Source organism: Elephantulus edwardii, unplaced genomic scaffold (assembly GCF_000299155.1).
Source record: "Elephantulus edwardii isolate Elephantulus edwardi_28Jun2011 unplaced genomic scaffold, EleEdw1.0 scaffold00126, whole genome shotgun sequence".
Lineage (NCBI taxonomy): Eukaryota > Metazoa > Chordata > Mammalia > Macroscelidea > Macroscelididae > Elephantulus > Elephantulus edwardii.
The window spans coordinates 7,852,423-7,867,268 of NW_006399876.1; the positions used below are offsets into that span (position 1 = coordinate 7,852,423).

The window sequence follows — 14,846 nt, forward strand, 5'->3', positions numbered from 1 at the left end:
AACATCTTCAACATCTATGATGTTGTCTATTGTTCCAGGGATGAGAATTTTTGTTTTCTTGATGTTGAGATGTAATCCACATTGAAAGCTGTAGTCTTTTATAGACATTTCAAGTTCTCCTCACTTTCAGCAACCAAGGCTGTTATCTGCATAACGTGCATTGTTGATGAGTCTTCCTCCCGTCCTGCGGCCACATTCTTCATAGAGTCCAGGGTCTCCAATGACTTGCTCAGCATACAACCTGAGTAGATATGGAGCAAGGATACAGCCCTGATGCACACTTTTTTAAATTTTAAACCATGCAGTGTTCCCTTGCTCTGCTTCTTGGTCTAGGTATAGATTTCAATGCATGAGCACAAGCAAGTGTTTTGGGATTCCCATTCTCCTCAATGTTAGCCAGAAATTGTGAAGATCCACGTAGTCCAATGCCTTTGCATAGTCAACAAAACAGAAATAGACATCCTTCTGGTATTTTCTGTAAATATTCATCTGAAATTAGCAACGATACCTCTGGTGTCATGGTCTCTTCTACATCCAGCCTAAAATTTTGGCAGTCAATGTATTATTCTAACAATTTTTAAATAATCTTTAGCAAGATTTTGCATCCATATGCTGTTAATGATAGTGTTCAATAACTTCCACATTCTGCTGGGTCCCCTTTTTTAAAAACATAAACAGATATGGATTTCTTTCAGTCAGCTGCCTTCCAAATTTCCGAGTGAGGTGTAGTGAGCACATTTGGATTTGCATAGGTTTGTTGAAACAGGTCCATCGGGATTCCATCCATTTCTGGTGCTTTATTTTCGCCAATCCTTTCAGGGTAGCTTGAATTTCTTTCCTGATCATATGCTACTTCCTGAAATGGTTCTGTATCCACCAATTCTTTTTTGTACAGTGACTCAGTGTATTCTTTCCATCTTCTTCCCCCCCACCCCCCATCTTCTTTTGATGCTTCTTGGATCATTCAGTTTTTGCCCACGGCATCCTTAAGTAGGCAACCAGAGAGCCTTCGTATCTGTACATTGCTTGTTTTTATGGTTTGTTATTAGAGTGGGAATTATTACTTATTAAGCATCAGAGAGCTAAGTGATGACTAAGGAAGACAGAGTCAATGCCTTTGAGTTGTGGTGCTGGAGAAGAGTACTGAACACATCATGACTGCCAAGAGAACAAACAGGTCTCTCCTGGAAAGGATGAAACCATGTTGCTCCTTGGAAGCAAGGATTGTGAAGCTCTGTCTCGCATACTTGGGCATGATGCCGGGAGGGACCAGTCCTCGGAGAAGGACATCATGCTTGGAAGAGTGGATGGTCAGCGCAGGAGAGGAAACCTTGGATGAGATGGATTGACACAGTGACTGTGGAGGCAGGTGTGTTGAGGACAGTGAGACGGGCTCAGGACGGCGTGAAATTCAGAGCTACTGTTCATATGGGTCATAGTTGACTCCACAGCACGTAACAATTACAATACAACACTTAGCTGATACTTTATTTTTTTAGGGAATTGATTTGCATGTTGCTGTTCATTTTACATTTTAGGTGCTATACTCTTTCTTGTTTATACTTTGCTTTTATGAGTACAGCACTTGTACTGTACTGGAGGGACTCGCAAGTTGCTGGGATGTTAGAAGCTATGCCACCAGTATTTAAAATACCAGCTGGGCCACCCATGGTGGACCGATTTCAGTGCAGCTTCCTTATTAAGACAGACTAGGAAGCAGAACTGGCCATTCACTTCTGAAATAACAGGCCTTTGAAAACCCTATGAATAACAGAGGTACACTGTTAAGATACATCATCGGAGGTGGAGCCCTTGATTGGAAGGCACTAAAAAAAGAAAAAATATCTGCAAATATCCATTAATGATCAGAACCCAGAATGAATGGAGTGTGAATCCGGAAAAACTAGAAGTTGTAAAAAATGAAACAGAACTCATGAACATCGATATTCTCGAGATAAGAAGGCTGAGATAGGCTCAGGCTCTGGGCCGCCGGGGTCGCTGAAGGATCTCAAGTTGGCTGGGCGAAAACTTACTCTGAAAGCCATTGACTGGGTAGCTTTTGGGGAGATTATACTCTGAAACCAGAGGCTATTGCTAACTCCCTGAAGTCCTGGAGTGAGATTCTCACCGCCAGGTTGGCTGCTCTCCCGGAGAAACCTCCAACTATTGACTGGGCTTACTACAAGGTCAACGTGGCCAAGGCTGGCTTAGTGGACGCCTCTGAGAAGAAGTCTAACGCCCTGAAGGTTCCCGTGCCAGAGGATAAGTATACAACCCCGGTAGATGTCGAAGAAAAAGAAGACATGAAGAGTTGTGCGGAGTTTGGTCTCTCTCCAAGACCAGGACTGAGGAGTACGAGAAGCAGCTGGAGAAGTTGAGGACCATCATTCTGTTCGAGCAGATGACCATTGAATGAAGCTTTCCCGGAAACCAAGTTAGACAAGACCAAGTATCCCTACTGGCCTCACCAGCCAATTGAAAACTTATAAACCTGAGTCTGGCAGGGAGCACCGGCCCTGCAATGGCAAATTTGGAACATTAAAAATAAGACTGATAAAAAAAAAAGAAAGCTGAGATGGACTGGCATGGACCACCTGAAGCGACTATACACATGGATCACACCTGACAGAATGCACAGGAACCAGACTGACTACATCTGAAGAATTCTCACTGGAGAACTCAAACACCAGCAGTCAGAACCGGGCCTAGCGTTGACTGTGCGACAAACCAACTACTCAGATGCAAGGTGAAATTGAAGCTGAATGAGAACGTGTCCACAAGAACAAAAATGTGGTCTTGAATCTCTCCTCCCTGATTTTAAAAACCATCTTAACGACAGAGTGGAGGCACTGAAGAGCAGATGACAGGAAGGAGATCATCCAGGAAGAAAGCAAAGGTTGTTATTATAAAGACAGAGGCGAAAGAAAAACCAAAATGGATGTCAGAGGGGATTCTGAAAACTACACTAGAACGTCGAGAAACCACAACAAAGAGAAGAAATGCTGAAGTAACAGTGAGAGGAACAGAAGATTCCAAAGGGCAGCCCAAGAGGATAAAGTATTAGGACGAAATGTCCGATGAGCTGGTGATGAAAAACAAAAAGGGAAGATCTCACTCTGCATTTCTCAAGCAGAAAGAACTGAAAAATAGGATAGATTTAAAAATAAAAAGTTCCAGTAAGGACCAAGTGTATAGAGGCCCCAGCACAGTGCACCACACAAAGGACACACACACACACACACACACACACACACACACACACACACCCCGCTGGTTACCATTACTTTTATCTCTGTGCCTCTGGGCATGGGCCTCTCCCTTCTCTGAGCTGTCAGCCCTGCTGTTCCCTCCTCCTGGAATGACAATGACTAAGGTTCCCTGGTTCATTTATTTAGTCATTCAATAAACACCAGTGCTTCCTCTGGATCAAAGTGCTTCCTCTGCAGGTGAACACTGGGGTCTGAGCCAGAAACAAAACCCACTCCTGTTCCAGGGAGCTGGCTGCTTTAGGGGGTCCCTGCTAAGATCTCCATGCCACCTCCCTTTTCGATGTCCGCCACAGCCCAATCCTGGACATGTTTCTGCCTCAGTTTATCCAGTGGCCAGGAGTGACCAGGGCCACACCTGCGCAGTTGTGCTAACCTTGGCTCCCTTCAGACTTGCGATATGCAGATGAAGACGGGGCCAGGGCAAATGGGCGAGGAAGTTTGCAAAATGTCTCAGCATGCAAGCCCTTTCTCTGGGGAGGCTCCAGCCTTCGTTCCTACTCAGGTCTTAGAGGGTCAGGGACTAGAAGAAGCCCGTCCACCCTTCCATCCCAAGCCATACAGAGGCCCCCCTCCTGTCGGTAATTCGGGAGGACTTTGTGCCTGCCTGTTGGTATAGATCCCTGGTCAGCCGAGCTAGGACACTGCTGGGGTGGAGTGGGGAGAAACACAAACCCATTCATTGTAAAAGAGTAGGAATGGCCCATAGGGTTTCCAAGACTGAATCTTTACAGCCGCTGATTGCCACATCTTTGTCCTGTGGGGCGGCCAGAGGGTTCAAACCACGTACCTCTGCATTAGCAGCTGCAAGTGCTGTGGCCCCCGAGTCCCCCTCCTCAGGGGGGGATGGAGAAATTGAGAATGGTCTCCTCACGTCACTCTGTCACTTCTGTAGCAGAAACAGCCAAGGACCTCACCCACCAGCCCATGACACCCTGTCAGCTCCAAGGCCCCTCCGTGGACTCTCTCCTGAGGATGGGACAAGGGGACAGCGTGATGTGGTGGCTGGGAGCCCTGATTGGATCAGAAGTGCCCCAGACTCTCTAGGCTGCAGCCCCTCTCTGGGTCATGGAGCTCCGCTCCGGGGCTGAGGAGGCCCTCAGCTAGAAAGCAGGCAGCCAGGACCCTGTCCACAGAACTGGCCACGCCATCAGAGGATGTTGGAGCAACAGTCTGCCTCCTGAAGGCAGACACCCAACTGGGGCTCTCAGCTGTGCCACCTGCACACTGGCAGGTGTCCTGTGACAGGACCCTTTTGGAAGATTAATGTTAATGCTTTGCAAATGGCCATGGTCATGACACAGCCTCCTGCCTCTCTCTAAGGACCTCTGGGGGTCAGCATCTTCAATTCCCGACAGCTGGGAAGCTGTCAACCACCATGGTCCTTCGTACCCTGACTGCTGACAGCCCGGTGCACTGCAGAGAATAGTCCCACAGAGGTTTGATCATCACAGAGAGAGACCACCAGGTCTTTCTAACGTGGTGCTCCTGCACGGATCCAAACAGTCAACGTTCCGGTTAATAACTCCAATCAAACCAAACTCATTACTGTCAAGTCACTCCTGACTCATGGGGACCGGGCTGCTGTTGTCGTTAGATTTCATCAAGTCAAGTGCGACTCACAGTGACCCTATGAATAACAGACCTGAATGTGGTCCTATCCTGTGCCAACCTTACCATCTCTGATACACTTGGGCACACCGCTGCAGTCACCATGTCAGTCCATCTCGCTGCAGTCACCATGTCAGTCCATCTCGCTGGAAGTCTTCCTCTCTCTCGATGACCCTCCACTTTTCCAAGCATGATGCCCCTCTCCAAGGAACAGCCTCTCCTAACAACACGTCCAAAGCATGAGAGATGAAGCTACCCCATCCTTGCTTCCAAGCAGCACTCCAGATGCACCTTTTCTGAGACACAACTGTTCGTTCTTTTGGCTGTTCGTGGGATGTTCAGCACTCTTCTCCAACACTACAGCTCGATGACATCAGTTCTTTCATCATCCTTATTCACTGGCCAGTTCTCAAATGCATAGCATGTGACTGAAAAGACCATGGCCTGTATCAGACTCAGCGTTCAAACTGATATCATTGCTCTTCAATATTTTGGAGAGATCCCTGACAGTGGACTTGACCAAAGCAATGCATCTCCTGATTTGCTGGTACCAAGGACCTCAGAAGGACAGAGTAAACTGCCCCACAAGGTTTCTGAGCTGTAATTTCTAAAGAAGGGAGCTCGGGTGGCCTAGTGGCAAGAAGCTGTGCTGCAATCCTAAAGGCCCATGGTTCAAGGCCACCAGCTGCTCTGCTGGAGAAAGATGGGCAGTCTCCTTCCATGCAATTAACTGCTTCTGAAAACCCGCAGAGGGTCAGCTATGGGTCGGTTCCGACTCTACAGTACACAAAAACAACAACAAATTAGTATAGAAGCAGACTGCCACATCCTTCTCCTGAAGAGTTTAAAATGCCTGAATGCAAAATTTTTAGTTAGCAGCCAATATTTTAACGGTTGTGCCACCAGGCCTATTCTTTGGGCTGACAAAAACTCCCTCAGTGCCAACTCATGGGGACCTTCTTTCATGTTTTTAAGGATGTAAATCTTTGCAGAAAGACATTACTTTTCTGTCTCCCAAGGAGCCACTGGAGGATTCGAACAACTGACCTTTTGGTTTAGCATATACTCAATGTTTCAGGATACCTCTTTACTACCAGTAGCCAAGGACCCAGGGCCTTGGAAAGTCAACACAATCTGTATTTTCCTGATGTGGACACTGAGGTCCAGAGGGCCAAGCGACCTGTTTAAGGAGGCACAGATGGACAGCTGGTTAACGAGCCGGGTTTCTCTGGCACCACAGGGCAGGCTCTGTCCCAGGCCATCTGCCTCCCTGAGGCCAATTCCAGCTTCTACCCATCCGTGGTGTCTGGAATGAATGGTCAGCTCCATTCCAGGGTCTGGGTCTCGGGTCCTCTTCTGGTTTGTGACCATCATCGGAAGACATCCCTGCTGTGTTCTTTGAGCTGCAAGCTGATGCCTGGTGGCCTAGTCTGTAGGGAGCTGAGCTGTTAACCCAAAGGGCTTGCTTTTCCTACAGATCGAACCCACCAGGGGCTCGGAAGGAGAATGACTGGTAATCTCCTTCAGTGTGATTTACAGCCTCCAAACTCCAAAAGAAGGTTAGCTGTGAGTCGGTTCTAAGTCAACGGTAATGAGAGAAGGGGTCATACGTATCCTGATGAGATGATCAAGCAGCATCAAGTCTTATCTGCAGAGCTGTCCCCAGTCAGAAGGGCAGAACTGGGCTGCAGTGGACCAGGACAAGATGATTCAGTCTTGGGGCTGTTCTGACACGTGCTCAGCTTGTGGGGGGGGGGGGGAGGGTGTCTCAGGAATTTCCCTGGGCAGAACATCAGTGGGCATCCCAGTATAGACCAGGAGGGACTCCACTCCACCTAGCAGGTTGGGTGCTCCCTTGCACCCTTCTCTCCCGACTCTGGTATGGGAGTGGTTGGGCTTGAACCTTGTGGGAACTGCTGCTCCCTAAATTGCAGCCAAGGGGAGCTCTCCCTGCACCTGAAACCTGCCATTTGCTCTAGGGGTCCTATGCCTCCTAGCCACTTCCTGGACTTGGAGGGCTGCGTGGAGGAAGCATCTGGGCAGTCAGAACACTGGGGGCTGTAGAGGATGTACCCTGGAGCCGTAGTGAAACCAGATTTGACCCTGTAGGCTGTTTGCTGAGAGATCTCTACTCTCCAGCATCAGCTTACTACTTCTGAAAAGACTTTTTCTGGTTCCCTATGTCTATTTAGACCCAAGTGTGTCGGAGTCAGCTGGGCCTCAACATTGGGGGGAGGTGGCCCCAGTTCAGGCTCACTTTCCTGGTCACAAGCACCCCATGTCCCTCCCACTCACCCTGGTCAGCTCCAGCATGAGCTGCTCATTTCCTGGAGAAGTCCTCCCAGGCCCCACTGAGACACTGTGGTTTCCCCCTGCAGTGTCCAAGCGTCCTCTCCCTCCCCTGGCCTAGCCAGGCCTCTCTGAGACGAATTGATAGGTTTCCACATAAGCAGCATGTGGGGGACTCAGAAACACGTCTTTCCCACAACTTAAAAAAATGTGTGGTTGGCCTGTAAGGATGTGAGTCAACCAAGCTTCAGCCGATGCCAGTGGACAGAAAGGCCAGAGCTGTCAGCAGCCAGCAGTTCAACCAGACTCCCCAGAGCCCAGAGGCACCGGGCGTGAGGATGCTGGGAAGAAAAGACTTGGAATTCCAGGCTAGTGGTCTGAGAGGAGGGACCGGGGCTCTGCCTTTGGACCCGCCCCTAACTCTGGCCCCAGTCCTGCTGTTGGGACTGTGGGGGTCCACCTAGTGATCTGGTGTTCAAAGAAGGGCTAGCAGCGAGCAGGACCCGAGACCCAGATCATGTGAGGAGCCTTGAAGCTCCACAGTCCATACACCTTTCCTGATTCCCACCCCTATCCACAGCTCCGCCTCCACCTGCACCCCCGCCCCTACCTCCATTCTCCTCCCTCCTTCCTGAGGTTACTGGGAGGAGCCACGGCTCACAGTAACCAATCTCTTACAGCGCACCCCAAAACAAAACCACTATCACGTCCATGCCGAATCGCGGCGACCCTATGGGACAGTGAAAACGCCCCACAGGGTTCGAGCTTGTAAATCTCTCCAGAAGCAGACTGTTGGATCTTTCTACCGAACGGTTCCAAGTGCTGACGTAAGCAGCCAAGCACTTGACCCCCGCACCACCAGGGCCACAAGGTTAGTGACAGGCAGCCTTGTGAGTCCCACCAGGAGCGTTCAGGAACTGGGTCCTGGACTGACCTGTGTTCACTCCCCTCAGGGGCTCCTCCAGGGACTGCTGTCCTTACTCCTATCAGGCCAACAGAGAGAGGGCTGGGGACCCCAGGCAGCCCGCACCCCTCGAGGAGGGCACCTCGGCCAGGCTCTGTGGCCAGGCTCTTCTGCCTGGCTATGCCAAGGTGGCCGGTTCATCCCATGTGACGCCCCCTCCCTGGAGGTCCATCTCCCCACTTTACAGATGACATCAGTGAGGTCAAAAGGCCGGGGAGAAGGTAGCCCCAGTGCCTCGCCCCCGGGGGACCCTGTGGGAAGCGGGGGCGCGCACCCGTGTGGCCCTCACCCCGGCCTCGGGGCACTCACCTCGGGGAAGTCCCCCTGGACGAAGACCATCAGCAAGGACGTCTTCCCGCAGCCGCCATCGCCCACCAGGACCACCTTGGCGGACTGCGCGCCGGGCGGCGCCTCGCTCGCGGCCTGGGCAACCTTCATGCCGGGCAGGCGGCGCGGGTCCCGGCGCGGTGAGCGGCGAAGCGGGAAGCGCTCGGCTCCGGGCTGGAGGCTGCTGGCGGCAGGAATGTGGGAGGGACGGGGCGGGATGGGGCGGCGACGGGGGCGGGCGGCCCCGACCTCCACCCGGCCCGGGCCTCCCCAAGAGTGGGCAGGGGGCCGTGGGGACCCGCCTGCGCGCTGCGTCCCGCCGGGTGGGGGAGCGCGGCTGCACGGCCGCGGGAACCCGGGGACAGCGCGGGCGATAGGGGGCCCCGGGTACAGCGCGGAAGATATGGGACCCCGGGCGACAGGGGACCCCGGGGACAGCGCGGGCGACAGGGGGTCCGGGGACAGCGCGGCAGATAGGGGACCCCGGGGACAGCGCGGGCGACAGGGGACCCCGGGGACAGCGTGGGAGACAGGGGGTCCGGGGACAGCGCGGGAGATAGGGGACCCCGGGGACAGCGCGGGCGACAGGGGACCCCGGGGACAGCGCGGGAGACAGGGGGTCCGGGGACAGCGCGGGAGATAGGGGGCCGGGGGGGGAGACAGGGGACCCCGGGGACAGCGCGGGCAGACCCCGGCACCCCCTCGCTGCGCAGCTCGGGGGGGGCGATTACCCTGTTTCTGGGAGGAGAGACTTGGAACAAACCCGCAGCTCTCGCGCCCCCCGCCCACCCCACCGCCTGGGCCCGCCCCCGGATCACTTTCTCCGCCTGTTTGGTGGAAGGTTACAATGAGGCCAAAATAGTTCCTAAAGTGGAAAAACTTTTCAGGAAAAGAGGGCGTTCTGCCTGCGGCCGAGTACGTGGAAGCCTCGGACCAGGCCTCTCTGGCGCCCCTAACCCAGAATGCCGGACCCTCCGCTTAGGCCCCTGAATGCAGAATCCTGGAACAGGCCTCTTGTTCCCCTGAACCCAGAATGTTGGACCAGGCCTCTGGGGGGGCGGGGTGCCTGAACCCAGAATGCCGAGGCCTCAGAGTGGTTGGGGGGGTGGGGAGTGCGGGGCTCTGAACAGGGGAGAAGCCAGACCTGAGGTCCAGAAAGGGTTCTAGTAACCGAACTCCTCTATTTAACTTGCTCAATAATGTCTGGCAGCTGTTAATGAGAACTGCTTGCTCAGTGGTCCCCCCCTTAGAGGGCCCCCCTCAGCAAGGGCCATTCCTGAGGCTGGGGTGGATGCTGTTATGTGCTGGGGAGTGGATTCTGACTTCTAGCAACATTATAAAATGGAGTAGCTATTAACCTTTAACCCTTAAAGGAGCATAAGTAATCTTTAAAAGGGTATGTATAGCCAGGTTTCCCTCCTTGGCCTAGCCCAGCAGCCGCCTATAGGGTCAAACCACCAGTTTAACCACTGTGCCACCAGGATTCCCTTACAGGAGAGAGAAGAGACACCTGGCTGCTGATCCTGGAAGGAAGACAGTGAGCAGGGAGTGAGGCCTTGTTGGCCTCCCAGCTCCGTGGGGATAAACCTGGGTCCCTGGTGCCAAGCATGAACCAGGCACACAGCAGGAACTGGTCACCTTGAATGAATGAACAAATGCAGCTTCCCCAGGGCTTCTGGAGACAGGACCCTACGTGAAGCCACAGTTCCCTCGGGGGTTTCAGGTCAGGTGCACAGGGGAGTGGCGTGCCTTTACGGGTCAATTGCTGGCACAACTAGGCCTGGCCTGCTGTCCCCCATGGGTACCAGGAAGTTTTGCTGCAGGTGGGTGACCACCTCTCTGCCCTCTGGCTATAGCGAGATGGTAGAAAAATGATGGAACCTCCCATTTATACAGATTACCTTGGAGTCTGGCCCATAGTTCGTGGGAGAAGTTTTTATTTGAGAAGTACAAGGGCATCTCAATGTGTGTGTGTGTGTCTCCCCAAGAGCCTCAGAGTCCTGAGATGATAAAAATAAAGTCCCTGTGGTGAAAAATCTACAGTCTAGACAGCAGGGGACAGTGGGGAAAGAGCTACAGGGGTGACAGGAGGAGGCATGGGGTGGGAGAGAGGAAGGGGGGGCTCCCTCATCTAGCTTTGGGGCTGTGTGTCAGGAAACCCCTTTAGAGAAGGGGGGCCCATTGGCCAGAGTCTTGAAGGAAGAGTGGGACACAGATGGAGGAAGAAGGATGTTCCAAAGTTGGGGGGCAGAACATGCAAAGGCATGGAGGCAAGACAGGGTGTGCTCTGGGGTCCCAGATCTTTTTAAGTGAAAGTTTGGAAGTTCGAGTCCACCAGCTTCTCATGGGGAGAAGGATGAGGCAGTCTGCCCCATAAAGATTTTTAGTCTTGGAAACATGACGGAGAGGCGTACGGATAGGAACCTCATTTGAGGTCTGGTTTGGTTCAGGGTGGTAGTGCATTTTGTATGCCAAGAATGAACTCACAGGTGAACTGGAAGCCCATCGCCTGACTTCCGTGAGCAGCCCCTCTGCCCAGGTTGAAAGCTTGAACGTGTGTGAGCGTCTCCCCAGAACCAGGGCTGAGCACTTCGCTGAAACTTTAAGGAAGTCTGTGGGCTCTTCTCTGTAGAGTTCAGCCCAGGCTGGTGAAATAGCACCTTCATCTCCCTGTGAGCCTCACTCCAAGGGAGCTCTGGTGGCCAAGTGGCAAGAAGCTGCGCTGCAATCCTGAAGATGTGCAATCTTCCTCCTGTGCCAGTCAGATCTGATTCAGGCACACACCACCACCAAAAAAGAAATGCTGAAGGAGCCTGGCTCCAGCCAGGCAGGTGGGACCTCCACTACTCAGAGGCAGAGTGACTCATCAAAGGTCACAGCTGGATTCCCAGATTCCTAAGCCAGGGCTCCCCTGTGAGGCCAAGGTCTGCATCACCTGCAGGGACAGAGAATCCCAGGAACTCTCCCCCTTCAGATCCTCCTTCCTCCTCGAAACTGCCCTGGGGCTGGGCAGTGACTTGGCAGGCAGCTGGGTGTGTTGCTCCTACCTGAAGGTGTGGTGGGAGGAGCCAGTGGCTGGCTCAGCAGCTGTCAGCCTCCCCATCCCACCTTCTGCCTGCTCTCATCAGGGTTTGGGTGGGGAGGCTAGGAGGCTGGCAGGTGGGGCCAAGACTAGAACGAGGACAGAGGAGTTTGGCTTGGTTGCTATGGGGATAGTCACACTAATGTCAACCTTGAAGTCTATCTCACTTTGTAGTTTCACTCAAGGTTTCCTCATTCCTGCCGCACTCTCCCCACCAAGGTAGGGATTATCAGTCCCATTTTACAGATGAGGAATTTGAGGCCCAGAAAGGTGAAGACCAGGCAAGTGACATGCCTCCTTTTTTTTTTTTACTGATTTATTTACAAAGTTCAAATAAAGTGTTTTTCTCACTAGATCTTTCCCATTTCTTTCCTTCACACCCCTGCCATCGAATTGTAGGACCCTATCCCTGCCCATCCTCACCCTTCTGCTTCCACACTCCTCCCCCTTGGATCTTCATAATCACTCTACAATAATGGTCTTATTTGTCCTTATGTGACTAAGTTAGTTCACTCAGCACAATGCTCTCCAGTCCCTCCCAAGTTATGTAGTAATTTAAAAAATCACTGCTCCTGCGTGATGCGTAATATTCCATTGTGTGAATGTACCATAATTTCTCAATCCATTCGATTGTGCTTGGACATCTGAGCTGTTTCCATGTTCTTGTGATGGTAAATAATGCTGCTATAAACATTGGTGTACAAGTCTCCGTTAGTGCCTCAGTTCACATGCCTGCTTTTACCCTTGGACGTCTTTCATATGTGGGAACTGAAGCATGCAGAGAGGAGATCATGGCCAGCAAGGTCCAGAGCAGGATTTGAACTCAGATCTAATGCCAAGCCTCACCCAGTTCTCACGCCCCGCAAGAGCGTGATTTTTCACTAGGTTGTGACGACCTATCCTGGTTGCCAGGGCAAGCCTCAGGATCCCAGACGTCTCGGGGGCCTGGACCTCACTTTTCCTGGAATTTATTTCAAAGTGAGGTTATGGCCCTGGTTACAGCCATTCCGGGAAGGACACCAGATGTGACTGCGGAGTGAGGCTGTGGTTAATTACCTGACCAAGGTGACTCAGGCCCTGGAGGCCTCACCCAGGCTGGATTCAGAGTCCTCTGGAACTCCACCTGGTGGTCACTGCCCCACAGACCCCAGAACAGCAGAGGGGGGATCTGTCCAGGCTTGACCTAGTGCAGGACCCTCCTTCTTCCCTGATAGGTAGGCCGGTCAGACTTTCCCAGCTAAGCCTTGTCTGAGCTCACCAAGGATGGGGAGGGGAGTGGGAGGCTGACCCATCTCTGGCCCCCAGAAGCATGCCTGGTCCAGGCTTGCATTGGGCAATGTTTTTGGGCATGTGACCAGACACAGCAGGGCTGGACAGAGCAGGGGAGGGGAGAGAGGGATGGAGGAAGGGAAGGAGGGAGGGAGGAAGGGAGGGAGGGAGGGAGGGAGGGAGCCAAGGAAGAAAGAAGGCAGGCAGACGGGCCTCTCAGGAGATATACAAACTGGAGAAATGACTAAGGGAACAACTGCTGACCTGGCTGAATGCACATAACGCATGACCACGACCTGGGGGAGTGGACGCAGCACATGACCTGAGTGTGGGTTCAGGGACAGGTGGCCACACCCCACTCACCATCTGCCTGGCCCTTGGCTCAGGATCTGGTCCCTCTGCCCCATTTTCTGACCCACCTGAGCCAACCCCTCCCCCGCATCGTGGCCGCATTGCTCTCTGCTGCCCCCAAGTGGTAAGGCCGCTACCAGCTTTCTTTAGGGTTTCTGGCTTGTCAGTGCGGGTTATGGACCAGGAAGGAAATGAGGGTCTACTCCTTGGGATGCCTGGGCAGTAGGGAGGCCTGGAGTGTAATTCCTTCCCCTCCATCCTAAAGCTTCAGGAGTCGTATGCTTTGGCTCTTCCGTCTGAAGCCACAGTCTTGTGTTCAATGAACACTTTACTGTGACATTTAATTTCATTCTCTGAAGGAGGTCCCGGTCTTATTCCGCCCTTTGGGGGCCTTCGCTCTCCTTCTTCAGGTTGTGATTCTCCAGCCCTCCCCCGCAAGGCCAGATCAGGCTTCTCCTCCTCCAGGAAGCCTTCCATGGTGGTCTCCCCTCCACTCTGCAGCAGCCTGTGTCATTGATAGTTCTCAAGCAGGGTTCAGTTCTAGGGGTGGTGGTTGATGGGAAGGAAAGTGGGGTGGGAAAGAGTCTGGAGGGAGGACCCACAGGGTCTACACTACAGTCGTCCACTGGCTGTAAGTTTCTCTGCCAGGAATTCCACCCACAGTCTGGTCAAGCGGAGGGATGCTTTCCCTCAGCCCCCATCTGGAGGAGTCAGGGCTGGTAGCATGGCAGTCAGTGTGATGTAGTGGTTATGAGGACCAACTCCGAGCCACACAATCCCGGTCTGAATCCCAGCTCAGCGGCCTCCTGGCTGTGTGACATCAGGTTACACCTGTCTGAGTCCATTGCCCCATCTGCAAAGAGGAGGTACTAGCAGCATCCACCTCTCAGGGGTGTAGCCTGGACACCCGGAGTCCATAAACTTCTGAGGCCTGTCCTCTGCAGGTTTCTGTCCCTTCCTCCATCCTTGCTCTGTTGGCCGAAGTCGAGCTGGGTAAATAGGCTGAGTTTCAGTCCACTCTGGTCCGTTTGTAGGTGCTGTTCCATGTCAGGAATGCTTCTCCCATCTTGTCCACAGGATCTTCTCTTAGGGCTTGAGTTGTGGGGCACCTCAAAATATCAACTTGGCTGAACTGTGATCCTCAATATTATGTAGTTATCCCCATTTTGAGATCTTATGCAAATCCTAACCTGTGTGATTTTAATGAGACAGAATTAGAAGCAGTTATGCTAATGAGGTCAGATACAATCTCCTGGATTTGGCTGTTATCTTGAGTCAATCTCTTTTGAGATCTAAAAGGGATTAAGGAAGTGGGTAGAGAAGGTGGGACTTCTATGGAGAAAAACCCTGGGGAGACTGAAGAGGGTCCCCCAGAGATGACAGAGAGGCTCCTCCGGAGAGCTCAGGCCTGGACTCATGGCTCTCATCAGAACTGTCTCAACAGACCTTCCTGCAGCTTTCCAAGGCTGTAAATAGCACGGGAGCTGCCTGCTCATCCTATTCCCCGGAGAGCCGAAGGTGGGATTCGAACAGCCAGAGAGCTTGACCTTCATATTACACAACCAAAACCCTAGAGAGCTGGCACCCTGAATGTGGGCTTCAAATCATACTTGTGGCATTTCACGGTCTCTGTTTGTTAGAACCACTCACTGGTAGTATTTCTGCTCTAGCAGCCGTAGAAAACTAG

At 52.6% G+C, this 14,846-nt stretch overlaps 2 protein-coding genes across 2 annotated transcripts in view; one reads left to right on the forward strand and one right to left on the reverse strand.

Moving 5' to 3' along the window:
• RHOD (ras homolog family member D) overlaps nt 1-8,568 on the reverse strand; it is a 15,388-nt gene extending 6,820 nt beyond the window's left edge. Inside the window, exon 1 of the mRNA XM_006893266.1 lies at nt 8,440-8,568. Within this exon, the coding sequence (XP_006893328.1) occupies nt 8,440-8,568 (129 nt within the window). The remainder of the gene's footprint in view (nt 1-8,439) is intronic.
• On the forward strand, nt 8,567-8,934 carry LOC102849923 (collagen alpha-1(II) chain-like). The gene is made up of 2 exons (XM_006893411.1): nt 8,567-8,655; nt 8,733-8,934. Exons 1-2 carry the CDS (start codon nt 8,567-8,569, stop codon nt 8,932-8,934), a joined length of 291 nt encoding a protein of 96 aa, XP_006893473.1.
• Nucleotides 8,935-14,846: the final 5,912 nt, after the last annotated feature.